Source organism: Gobio gobio (assembly GCF_949357685.1).
Source record: "Gobio gobio genome assembly, chromosome: 2".
NCBI classification, from domain to species: domain Eukaryota; kingdom Metazoa; phylum Chordata; class Actinopteri; order Cypriniformes; family Gobionidae; genus Gobio; species Gobio gobio.
Window position 1 is genome coordinate 48,237,606 of NC_137098.1, and position 13,378 is coordinate 48,250,983.

General features: G+C 36.6%; 1 protein-coding gene across 2 annotated transcripts in view; it reads right to left on the reverse strand.

Annotated features, from left to right (window-relative positions):
- Window positions 1-3,943: 3,943 nt before the first annotated feature.
- LOC307143991 (retinol dehydrogenase 11) overlaps window positions 3,944-13,378 on the reverse strand; it is a 51,131-nt gene continuing 41,696 nt past the window's right edge. Inside the window, exons 3-9 of one of the 2 annotated variants that reach the window (XM_079845901.1) lie at window positions 11,900-12,071; window positions 11,330-11,470; window positions 5,776-5,967; window positions 5,467-5,628; window positions 5,030-5,146; window positions 4,732-4,936; window positions 3,944-4,400 (exon numbers count right to left, since the gene is read on the reverse strand). In XM_079845901.1, the coding sequence (XP_079702027.1) occupies window positions 4,304-4,400; window positions 4,732-4,936; window positions 5,030-5,146; window positions 5,467-5,628; window positions 5,776-5,967; window positions 11,330-11,470; window positions 11,900-11,975 (990 nt within the window). In that variant the 5' untranslated portion in view covers window positions 11,976-12,071 and the 3' untranslated portion in view covers window positions 3,944-4,303. Of the gene's footprint in view, window positions 4,401-4,731; window positions 4,937-5,029; window positions 5,147-5,466; window positions 5,629-5,775; window positions 5,968-11,329; window positions 11,471-11,899; window positions 12,153-13,378 lie in introns of those variants that run through there. The other variant, XM_079845900.1, reaches the window with a different exon arrangement.

Here is a 13,378-nt window from a genome sequence, read left to right on the forward strand (position 1 = left end):
TAGAGATGAGTCCATGTGGCCTTTTTACGTACTACTTCAATTTGCCAATAAAATCAATATATTGTATGTATGTAATTTCATTTGCTTTATTATACTTTTTAAAATGTAATATATTTATTATAGCTCTTCAAAAATTCAATGTATTTATGAATCTGCTTTAGGCGATCCACAGTTGTTAAAGGAATATAATGCTTTAAACTGGGTTTGGTTTCTGGGAATTATATAAACCAAGCTCATCTACCCTCCATGGGGCATCGTCATTTATAAATGACGCAAAGAAAATTGCATTTAAAATTCAATCATAATGACATCCCCTTCAGCCAATAAAATTAAAATCTATGTGCCATGTGCTTGAAATTTTTGACGACAAGAATGCAAATGAAGGAGACACACATGCAGTCACATTTTAGAGTTCATTTTAGACTAGGAAATGCATATAAATTACATTTTTTTTATTTTTAAAAATAGAATTGCACATTCAAATGTGTTTTGTGTTTGGTCATTTCGAATGCACATTTTGTAAAATCAATAATTCAAAGACCAAACAATCTGTGCCTTATGCATAAATGACAAAGTCTTTTAAGGGAATACATATTTTCTGTGTTCCTGGCACTATTGTTCAGTACTGGCAGGCAGTATAATAGTCTTTTTATTTTAGTTTTAAGTTGCTGTTAGTAAGTTTTATAGAAGACAGAGAGGAAAAGCTGTACCTTTTGCAAAAAGTATTGATGATACTGACAGCAGTGCATCAGAAAATAAGGTTGTAGTAAAGAAGGAAAAAGTTGAAGATCAATGAGGATATAAGCAGCGAGGGTGATGGCAGAGATGAAGAATATAAGTCATAGATTGTTGTTGAAGTCAGGGATTTTGGTACATTATCCTATGCCAGTTTGGAAGATATGATCCATACTACAACCAGAGGTCAGGAAAGATGCCACAGCCTATTGACCTCCCTAAACTGACAAGCAGGGATACTCCAAAAATTGACCAAACAGGTCAAAATGTGTGGAAAGAGTGGTCTTGTTGATTTTGCTTGGATTTGGAAAGAAACAATGTTAAAGATGTTTTATTTAAACACTAAAACATGATTTTACTACTTTCCAGGCAGCGAAGTTGCATCTGAATTGGTGTCAAATTTTTGACATTTTCACCTAATTAATCCCAACTTTGACTTGATTTATTAACTTCGAAGTTTAACTTAATTTTAGTGTTAAGAATAAACCAAACCATGTTCAGTCTGTGAAGCATTTGTTGAGTCACTGAGAGATGAGCGTGATTTAATTTGTTGGACAGCTGTCTGACCTCCTCCCAGATGTGCGTTTGAATGCGTGTGCATTTGTGCGTGTCTCTGTCCCCTTCAGCCTATTTTGTACAAGACATAAGCGTTATATATTTCTTATGTCTCTGACACTCATTACACATGATTGCAAGAGATAAGTTCTTAGTCGCATTGAAGGATGATTAAGCTTTTTACTTGTTTTAACTCGTCTTAAGCAGAAGCCGTACAGTGAGTTTGTATTCCCTGGAATGCTACAAACCTGCATTCTCACACCACCTTGAGGCACATGTGTACAATGACAAACACACACACCCTGATACATCCCACGGTGTCTCTGCGTGGGGAGATTTAATGTGATGTTGATTGCTCATAGCAAACAGAGCATGTTACTGCATGCACCTGTTATAGGGACAGTCCACAAAAAAAAACAAAAAAAAAACTACTGTCATCATTTTACATTTTAAAAAATGTGTATGTGGTTGTTTTTGTTTGGTCTATACAATGAAGGTCCATGAGGTTCAATGTTGCTTTAAAAAAATTTGTTTTATTTTTTTTAGCAGGTTTGAATTTACATGAAGGGGAGTAAATAATGACAGAATAATTTTTTTGGGGGTGAAATATGAATGTTTTGCAAATGTTCCCGTTAAGTTATGAAAATGTTCTTCTTGGTTATGTGAACGCTAGAGAAAACATTAAAGGAATGTTTTTGCTTGTATTGTTTCTTCTGAATGTTGTCTGAAGCATCTGAAAAAAGTAGTAATGTTTAAAAAAACTTTAGACTAATGTCCAACTAAAATGTTTCAGAAAAATGTTCAATGGATGTATAAATAAAATTTTTGTGCTAATGTTTTAATACCGTGATTAAACACCAAATAACTTTGAACGAACGTTCTATTAACATTACTGAAAACCTTGCCAGAATGTTACCCATAGTTACCGAGAACGTTCCCTATTAGCTGGTGATTTCAAATGGCTGAATGGAGTTTTAAGTGAGTGCATGTGGGATTCAGTGCAGTCATTCAACTCTGAAACTCAAAAAAAGCTTTTCCTTCTTAAAATGTTTCTCCTCCTTGGTTTTCCAAACCAACTCTATATCATTGTAGTCTTCTTACTTCTTTATCCCTTATCGAGCATTGAGTGACAAGTGATGCTGAGTGATTTTGGCAGGTGTAAGCCCATAAAAACAACAGCAGGAAGTGTTCCGTCTCTTGTCTGAAGAGGGTGTGTCGCAGCCAGAGAAGCAGAAGAAGAGGAGATGGTGCAGACAGGTATGTGAAGACTGGAATGTTCATTTCAGTCACACCTGCGATAAAACACACCTACTGGACCTGGTCTTTCCTGTTTCATTGGCTGGTTTGATCATGACTGACAGCGCAACCAACAAATAAACACTCTCTTTTGGCTGCTGAAGGGGTTTGACCTATGATCCCCAATTGTGAACCAATGGCATGTCATGGTTGACTTGCAGATAGGTGGGGTGGAGAGGAAATAAAACTCATCTGTGGGGTGTGTCCACAGTGGCATACGTACAAACTGTGAGGTTGTACTACACCATGCAGAGCTCCTGCTTCAAAACTATGGTTTGTGGAAGACGGACTTAGACTTATCTTGGTGGAAAGCTACTGAGAGCCACTGGAAAAATCACAGATGTCCTGCCTAACCTGGTAATCTCAGCTGCAGCTACCTATATGGGTAGACATGTCACGAAGACTCATTTGCTGTTCTTTTGGATGAAAGAATAAAGCTGGACAGAGCAGGTGGGAACTTGTGCCGGAGTTTGGTATGGAAGCAGTTGGAGTTCTCAGTGGGACTGTTGAGTATATGTTCAAATGGTCGCTCACATCTCCTTATCACTTTTCCAGCCCAGCTAAAGATGGTGAATCTGTTGGACGGAGAACTGATAAGGGCATGTGGCTGACACATACAGCTTTGTGTCTACTGGGCGCTCAGGTCAGGGTGCGTTGGTGATATGTGCAAATTTGTGAATGTCAATGACTGAATAACTATTATTTTAAAACCTTTTCTAACTAATATATGATTTACTTTGCTCATAATTGCATGTCATTTCTTTTTGTGTCATACTTCATACATTTAACCATCATGTTTGAGTTTTGTACATCTAAATTATGGTCCCAATGAATACTAATATTTTTAATTTTACTATACTAAAACTGAAATGTAGGGGTATGTATATGTCTCAGTGTAAACTCTCGAGCAGCACATGAGTTGGTGTATTTTTAGTGTCTTTTTGTGTTCGGCTTTACCAAACATAGGACACTTCTCAATCACATTTATCTTTATAATAATAAATTAGCAGTAGATTAGATTCATTGTCTTTGCAAATTGGTAGAGTATGTGTTACTTTTCTTAATACAGACTTTATTATCTTTTGATGACAATAATGCTCACGGCTTAAAGAATACAATACCAAAAAAGTTTCAAGTTTGAAATAAATCGCATTAAAAATAAATCTGTGAGCAAAAACATTCAGATAAACGAATTATGTAAGGGGAAAAGTATTAAATATTCCCATTTTTCCAAATGCCTCTCGTGTCATGCTACGGCTTTTACTATATGAAATGCTCTTTACCTTTAATTTACAATTCATATAATGTCTTTCATCCCTGAAAAATAGGCTTTGTCAAAATGTTACCTACATTCATGTAATGCGTAGACTTTTATTGTGAAACATGGTAACAAATTACACAAGCACTGGCAATGAAATTTGCATTTATAAGGTATATCAAATGTCTAATTTGTATAGCTATGCGCAATATGGCTAATAGCATTAAGATCTCACAAATTTAAACGAACTTCAATTTACACTTCATTTTGTAGTTTATTTTATTGCATAGGTGTCATCCTGTACATTGAAACAGGACGACTTTCCTACATCCTCTCTGTTCTTTATGTAAACTAAGCAGATTTAATAGTCTGAAAATTTGGAATATAAAATCTAGGCAGGAAAAGGCAACACACGGTTTTTAAATGAAGAGAGTGATTTTCATCGGGCAAGGTGTTGTCTCAAGCCAGACCCACCATGGAAGTACTGAGATCCCACAGTCTGCGGGCTGCAGCATCATCCCTACCCTGAGGAGCCGCCTCTTTGGGTGCACAATCACTGCAAAATGACCAAAAGAGAGCAATTAACAACAGCATGAAATGATCATAATTGAACGACAATGCTCAGACAACACAATTTAAAACAGTATGGAAAAAAGTTTGTTGTTTTCAATTTTGACCTTATTAAAATGATGAAGACATCCATTGTAAAACTTCAAAGCTTGTTGTCTCAAGTTTGTCAACTTCTTCCTATAATTTGGTGCTAGTCTATGATATCTTGTGAGAGGTTACACACATGCAACCTTGTTTTGTGTTGTAACACTAACTTTAGAAAGGTTTTTTACTTGATGAGCAAAATCGTACTAAATTGCCGTTAAAAAGCTACAGACCTGTAGTACAGGCCACTGGTATTCTGCAGACTCTCATCCACTGCACAATAGATGGTCGTCTGTGAACCCTGCCATGGTGTTTTGACAAAGAAAAAAAAGGGCAAGAGCAAAAGCCTCTTCCACAGAGCCAGCGTGGGTAATAAGTGTCGACCAAGTTCAGTACGGATCACACCGGGATGCAAAGAGTAAGTTGTCACTCCTGTGCCTGAATGATATACAGGGAAAGTGTTTGAAAGCAGCATGATTGAGAGTTTGACGCTGTGATGTTTCAATTCAATAAGAGGGATATATAGCTTACCTTTCAACCTGACAGCTAGTTCATGGGTAAACAGAACATTGGCCAGCTTGCTCTGTCGATAGCTTACGTGTGGATCGTAGTCTTTCTCCAGGTTTATATCATCAAAATAAATCTCGCCTATCCAACAGAAAATAATTTGAAATTGAACGAGTTACATGCCTGGGAATCAAAATAATGACCGTGTCTTACCATACATGTATTTACACTGTAATACATTGAAATAAAAATGATTATGTTGGAAAATAATACCATCAATGCACACTGGTAAAATACAATTACCTTACATTTTGTCAAAACTGAGCATCTTGTCAGGAATTTGGACAAGGAGTCCAATTATATAATATATTATATAATTTAGAGACCAAATTATAAAAATGAGCAAGCTTTGTTAGGCATAATTCAGCTAACCACATAAAGACATAAATGGGATTCCACACCTTTCTCATGGGCCAAGCTAGACACATTGACAACACGGCTAGGTGTTGATTTCTTCAACAAGTCCAGAAGTAAGTTGGTAAGCAGGAAATGGCCCAGGTGGTTCACCCCAAACTGCATCTCAAAGCCATCTTCTGTCTGCCACTGTGGGCACATCATTATCCCTGTTGGCAGGAAAAAAAAAACAATAAATACACAAAAAAATAAATATTGGTTTAATTTCCTGACAGAGCAAACCTAATAATTTTTAGCCAAAAAAAGAAAAGAAAAACTATGTGCTTATGCATTATAATCTGTCTGACATTCCTTACCGGCATTATTAATGAGAATATCCAATCTCTCCTCATTCTGCTGTACATCTCTGGCTAGAGCTCGGACAGACTGCAAGGAAGCCAGATCCAGCATCTTCACAACCACATTGCCATTTCCGCTCCTCTTCCTGATCTCATCCGCTGCTTTATTGGCTCTGCCCATGTCTCTGCATGCCAGAATCACCCTAGCACCTGAAAAATGGAGATTTATAAACAGTCACTATCGTGACAATGCAATGATTTTCTCCAACCATCAACCACAGAAGTTTCTAACCACGAAGGCATGTTATTAGCCTCAGAATAACAAACTGGGCTATGTTAGTGTAGTTTCATAAGTGATGGATTGCTTAAACCAGTTTTATCTTCGCCCTGTGAATTTATTATCCTTTATCATACTCATCGCATATACCATTAAGGAGGGTACTAAATGTCAATGAGTATAAATATCAACCAAATAAGATAGAGCCTCCATCAATCATTTAACCAGCCTGTTTGTGAAATGCAGGGACAGATTTTCCATCTGCACTGTTATTAGGGTCATTGAAGTGATGCTCATTTTGTGTCTGGATTCAAAAAGTTATTAAAAAATACATTAAACATTCAATTAGGACCAACAAATTGACTTGAATACACATCTGCTATGATAAACATGTTATCAATTTTATTTTTGTGGAGCTTAAAAGTAAAAAATGCTGTCAATTTGTTTAAACTTTTGTCCTCTAAATCAAGGTCAATATTATGGAAGCAGAATAGTCTCGTTAATAACTCACGTAAAAAACACGATGCACACGTGTAGCCGTTTTCACATGCATGAAACCAAATTCACGTGCACAAAAAACAATTCACGTGCGCAAAATAAAATTATATATTCATAAAATACATTTCACAAATGCAAAACTCAATTCGTAGATTTACAACTGTGCACAAAAACTTTCAAATGTTTAAAATGTACAAGTTCATCCTTGAACGTGAATGTGCAAATCGTCATACGAGTGTGAATTGCCTTGGATTTGTGCGTGTTTATTTTTGAGACTTTCCTGGCAGCGCTCTCCTCCCACCCGGATCAGTCCTACTCTTTAGCCAATCAGATTTAAGCTTATCAATCGGCCAATCATAATCGAGTGAGCGCGGGCCCACCTGCTTTCGACCACAGTTTAAATCATGGCTAAGCAGAGGTATGTGCAGGTTGATCAGTTCATTTCTGTGTTTACTGAAGTTAGATATCAGTTGTAGCGACTGTTTATTAAATATTAACAGATGTAAGCAACTGTGATTATCAGATGTCCCATATGAAGAGGAAAGGATGCTTGTTTTTTTGTATTTTAGCTGCAGGTACAGAGCCCCTCGGACAGCTCTCTCAGTTACAATCACGCAAATGATTGCAAAACAATCATCTGGGTGGCCAATAGCTCCCACTCAGCACTGGCCTCATCGAGATTTTTGTTTTTACATAGTGAACAAATATTTGTATTAAGATATTTTGCCATTTGTGCAACAGTATAGTGTTAAATTATTACACACTTATTGTTCCCCTGTATTTTTCAGGATTACACACCTTTGGCGTGACATCTGGATAGGAGTCACAAACATCTAAATTAATGTTTCTTTATTCGCTTTTATACTTTGTATTAATTTCTTAATCTATTCACTACACATGTACTTTCATATTCTGTGCTGTATTGTCATCTCAAGGTTTTCAATGTCACAGGACAATGTTGTGAAGCATTAATTTTACTTTGCCTGGCAAAAAAACAGTTTTTATGCTGATCAGACAAAGACATACTGATCATAGAGATGCAATTAACACAATGCAACTAAGATTACTCAGTAAACTATATTCAATTATTTTACCATCACTTAATCTCCTGCTTCCTGCTCTTCCTCTGTCTGCACCTCTTGTACTACGTGCTGCTGACTGCTTTAAATATCACACCAAAATCTGATAAGTTCTGACAGAGAGGGGTCTAGAGATGACTAGATTGAACACATTTCATTTGTTAACTTTCACCTGATGTATAGCACTTTAATGTATCGTTTGGCCATAAACATTTATCTACTTTAAAAGAAAAGAAGACTCTGACTGGAACACTACCAACATCCCTGACCAGCCATGCAATGACATTGTGGTTCCAGTAAAATGCCCCGTGACTGAAGAACTCATAACCCAGCTTCAAACTGTTAGTCAGCCAATCTCACAACTATAGAAGAAACACACAAACACACACATTATATATATATATATATTAAAATGTTTTCCCTCTGTACTAAATGTTGTGCTCCTTCATACTTGAGATTGTCAGTTCATCATTTACTCACCCTCAAGTTGTTCAAAACCTGTATGAATTTCTTTTTTCTTTGAGGGTGAGTAAAAAAATGACAGAATTTTCATTTTTGGGTGAACTATCTCTTTAATCATGGCCAAGTCATTTCGTATAGGTTTTATTCCCAAAGGATTCAGAAACTTTCAAATTAATAAAATGTATACATCAACTGTAGCAATTGCCTTTGAATCTTTTTCTTTGAAAATTCTGACATAAAACAAGAGCATTTAATCATGCATAGCAGGGCTTTATTCATTGAGTGTACATTAATGCAGTAACAATGCATGACTTTCAACCTATTGTTGAAACAGCAGTCAAAATGGATGGCTTGCAACATGACTGTTTTGAAAGAATTACAGTAGGAATGGTAATGTCAAGGTACTGGTTGTTTCTGCAACTTCATACATCATCTGTGTAGGAAATCTGAAACAATAAAACTGCATATATATGCAGCTTAAAACAAAGCATAGATGAAAGATACATGGTCTCCAATGTATGCACTTCATTACATAATTTATCATTAGTTGAATGTGTGGTGGACATGACATGCAGGTACAAACACACTGCTGTTACTGCTCTTTCCTAATTAAATAATAGTACAAGACCACGTGAAAAATATCCAAAACTGTAATATTTCTCATAATCGTCTATTTATATACACCATCTCTCATCATTCAAACTAGGGATCGACCGATATGGATTTTTTAGTGCCGATGCCGATACCGTTTTTTTTTCATCAGCCTTAGCCGATGACCGATACGGGCTGCCGATTTTCTTGAGCCGATACTGCTTTTGCTCCCTCAATTTACATCATAAAAATGACACAATGATCATGATGATAACAATTTAAAATTTACAATTTAAAAAAGGAACATTTATTGAACTAAAAAAAACAATATTAAAAAAATAGTAAAAACAGGTGATGTAGAACAAGAAAAAAAAAAGTGTTCAGTGGTGAAAATAAATATTTAAGCATAAATAAAATAATTACACTATTGCACACAGTATCAACAAGCAAGCAGCATAATAAAGTGCACATTGACTGTACTATACTTCATTTTAAAACTGTTTACAACCTAGTCATTTAATGGTTACACTCTAAAAAATGCTGGGTTAAAAATAACCCAAGTTGGGTTGAATATGGACTAACCCAGCAATTGGGTTGTTTTGACCCAGCGGTTGGGTTAAATGTTTGCTTAAAACAACCCAATTGCTGGGTTGGTCCATTTTCACCTAGAGTGCAGGTGCACTTTCCTTAATCTCTTGTAGAGCAACACCAGTGGTAATTCAGGAAAAAATCTCCCAATGCTCCACGTGAAACTTCAGTCTTTCTACCTTTTACCATCGTGTTAAAGGTCCTGTTCTTCGTGATCCCATTTTTCAAACTTTAGTTAGTGTGTAATGTTGCTGTTAGAGCATTTATAATACCTGTAATATTATAAAGCTCAAAGTTCAATGCCAAGCGAGATATTTTATTTAACAGAAGTTCCCTTTCAAAGCCTACAGCGAACGGCCGGTTTGGACTACATCCCTGTACATCCTGCTTTAATTACGTCAGTAGAGCAGTTTGTCGACTAACCTCCGCCCACAAGAACACGCAAAAAAGGGGGCGTGGTCTTGCTGCTCCCGCGTGGAGAATAGGAAGTGTTGCGTTCGTATAGTTTGTTTGTCGCCATGTCGTCGAGACGCTGTTATTTTCATCCCGGAGTCAAGTCACCTTTGTTTGGCTTTCCCAGGGACGCTGTACTTAGAGATCATTGAGATCATGCATCCCCGTTATGGTGAGACGCGTGACCTTTACGGTAACATGCGCTCTGCGTGCACTAAACTGCTGTCGAATCACAACACGGAAAACCGCTGGCACAATCAGAACTCGTTACGTGTTTCTGAAGGAGGGACTTCATAGAACAGGGAAATCTTTCAAGCCGTTTTGAGGACAGTGAAAACAGCAGTATACAGATAAGTAAATTGTGTGAAAAATACTGTGTTTTTTTACACGCGAAACATGAACACGTTATATTGCACACTGTAAACACAATCAAAGCTTCAAAAAAACACGAAAAACGGGACCTTTAATTCTCAATTGATTCTGATTAATATGCGCGAGGGAGAGCAAGACAGTTTGAAGACGGTGAGAGCTGCCCTGTGGACGGCTGTCTGTAAATAATGCAGGGAAAAAAATATCGCCGAACGCAGCAGCCTTATATCGGCCGATGCCGATACACTTAAAAATCGCAAATATCGCCGGCCGATATATCGGTCTACTAATTCAAACCATTGTTATGCTTTCTATGGAGATTATGAATCTAAAATCCTAACATTGTATGGCATGCACATGAATAATTATTTATGAAGTAAACATAAGAATCCATCAATACTTCAAATAAATGTTTATTTTCACACAGCAGTTAATAAACAATCGCTACAACTGATATCTAACTTCTTAGTTTCAGTAAACACAGAAATGAACGGATCAAACTGCACATACCTCTGTTGTCGTAAGCACGCGATTATGATTGGCAGATTGATAAGCTTAAATCTGATTGGCTAAAGAGTAGGACTGATTCGGGTGGGAGGAGAGCGCTGCCAGGAAAGCCTCAAAAATACACACACACAAATCCAAGGCAATTCACACACGTATGACAATTTGCACATTCACGGTCAAGGATGAACTTGTACATTTTAAACATTTGAAAGTTTTTGTGCACAGTTGTAAATCTACGAATTGTGTTTTGCATTTGCATAATTTTATTTTGTGCACGTGAATTTGGTTTCATGCATGTGAAATTGGCTACACATGTGTGCATCGTGTTTTTTGCGTGAGTTATTAACGAGACTATTCTGCTTCCATACTGCCAAATCTCTCTCTCTCTCTCTCTCTCTCTCTCACACACACACACACACACACACACACACACACACACACACACACACACACACGCAAAAATATCCCAGAGTGGACCTCTTTAGACTCTTATGACTGTTTTAAGGTTGTCAATAATTTTTTTTTTTTATATCACATATTTTGAACTTGTTTTTAAATCTGATAGTGATAAGAAATAACCCTAGTTTTCAACCTGATTTAAAATGTTATTATTTTTGTTATAATCTTGAAAATTCTTACTGATATAATATCACAAAATAGACTTGCTACTATATAGACCTATCATATGATGCCGGTTCAACTAATACTTTAAAATAACATCTTAAGAGCTCCATCAAAATGATCTGACCTCTCTGAGCAATGTCCACCGCAGTCTCTTTACCGATGCCAGTGTTGGCTCCCGTTATCAGGACAGTTTTGCCGTCCAAGCGCACTTTGCTGCGGCAGACTCCACCAGCCAGCCATCTCCGCAGGGCAAACAGACCGACACCTACCGGTACAGGTGAAACATTACTGTAACATCAGCATATTTTTTGTTTTTTTTTACTGCACCATCATTATCTCCCCTCTAACCTACTCTCATAACGTCGGTACATTTGATAAGGACAGGCAAAGGTTATCCAATACACATGCAAAAGGCTTATAGATATATCAATAAGATAATATATAAAAAATAAGAAAAAACCTTAGATGTGTCATTATTTCAAGTATAACAGAGTTTTCTTTCAATTAATTAAATCTAATGTCTTTTTTTCTTTTACCTTTTACATAACTTGCAAAAACCATTCGTGATTACTGGAATTTTATACAAATGTAACGCTCAGTTTTAAAAGTGTCTCAAATGTACATGTTTTTTGTTGCCCTGGGAACCCTGATTATTCTGGAAAGCCATTGTTTTATCGATGTAACTTTTGCCTACCCGTAATCAGGACAGCTGTGACTGTAGGGTGTTCTTCCATAAACTCCTTCGCTGTCTTTGTGTATTCCTGCATCATTACACCTGGTAGATTCACCTTCAACTACGATATAAGCAGTCCAGCTCCTTCAGCATCGAAAGTGTCCGCAGACAGACAGGTCACCGCCTCCACACACTACACAGGAAAAGAGAACTCCAGAGTCTAGTAAACACAGCGGGCTCACGTGCGGCAGTCTCAAATTTCAAAATAAGAGTCCGTTTGTTGTTTGTAAAATGAGGCTTTGGCATACACAGAAACAACAATAATCAAGAGTTTCATAATACATTTTAAATAATTAGTGGTGCTGGCTTACAGTCTGATCTAAGCCTGGTGGACGATAAAACGTGCAAAAAAAATACACTTAAATTGACAGGGGTGCCCCTGCCTGATCAGATAGACTGGTGGGTAGAAAAAAGATAGTCAACTTAATCAAAGTAAATATTCACACAGGTAAAAAAAAAGGCTTTTATACATGAAAATATATAACTACCTTTATATATTATAAATGTATCATATTTGCAGGTCCTTGGCATACCATTTTTTTTAAAACCTTTGCTTTAGTAAACACTCAGAAAACTGTCCAGCCAGTTCCAACATAGTAGCTCAGAGATTTGGTCAGTGCCACTTTTCTCTGGTCATTTTAATCGTTAGAATAGTGTTTGTGCGTGTATTTAATGATAACTTTCTATTCAGACGAGGACCTGAAACATGGATGAGCACATATTTGTGTACATAACCTTGTGCTACATGCCAAAGTTTAAGGCTCCATCCTATTTGTTTTCCCTAACCAATGAAAAAATAACAATGATTAGAAAGGTCAACATTTTGAAGGCTGTGCGGAAAATCAAATTTTTCGAAGAAATAAGGATCATAATACTCGTAAGCATCATGCAAGTTTGCTGTTGATTGCTATACAGCATTAAACAAAGAATATTTTCAGAACTCATAGTGAAAAACAAAATATGAATACAAATATTTATTTTAAGACTTCTACTTTTTGAAATTAAAATAGGCTAATATATCTTCAAAGATATAGCCTATTCCAGTTTTTGTTAAATTGTTTCTTCTTATATATGCATTTCCTACCCCAGTTCCTGACACACTCCATAGAGCTATCAGAGCATGACAACTTTTAACTATAAAGTACACCAACTGGTTGGAAACAGCTTTGCTTTGTCCAAAGTAATAGGATAAAAACCATGAGGTATGGTAAGAACTATATTATTGCTTTCTTAGTAACTACAGTCAGTCAATTGAAAATAAAAGAGCCCAACTATAGAAGGGCTATTAATCGAAATCGAACCGCAATCGCGATTTGGCTTATGTGCGCTTATGAAAGCGTAAAGGCCGCGATTTTATTGAAATAAATAAATGGCCAGTGTATCAGTGAAGAGCGGCTCTGCGATCAGTAAACACTGCTCAATCTCTGAAAGCACTGGGAG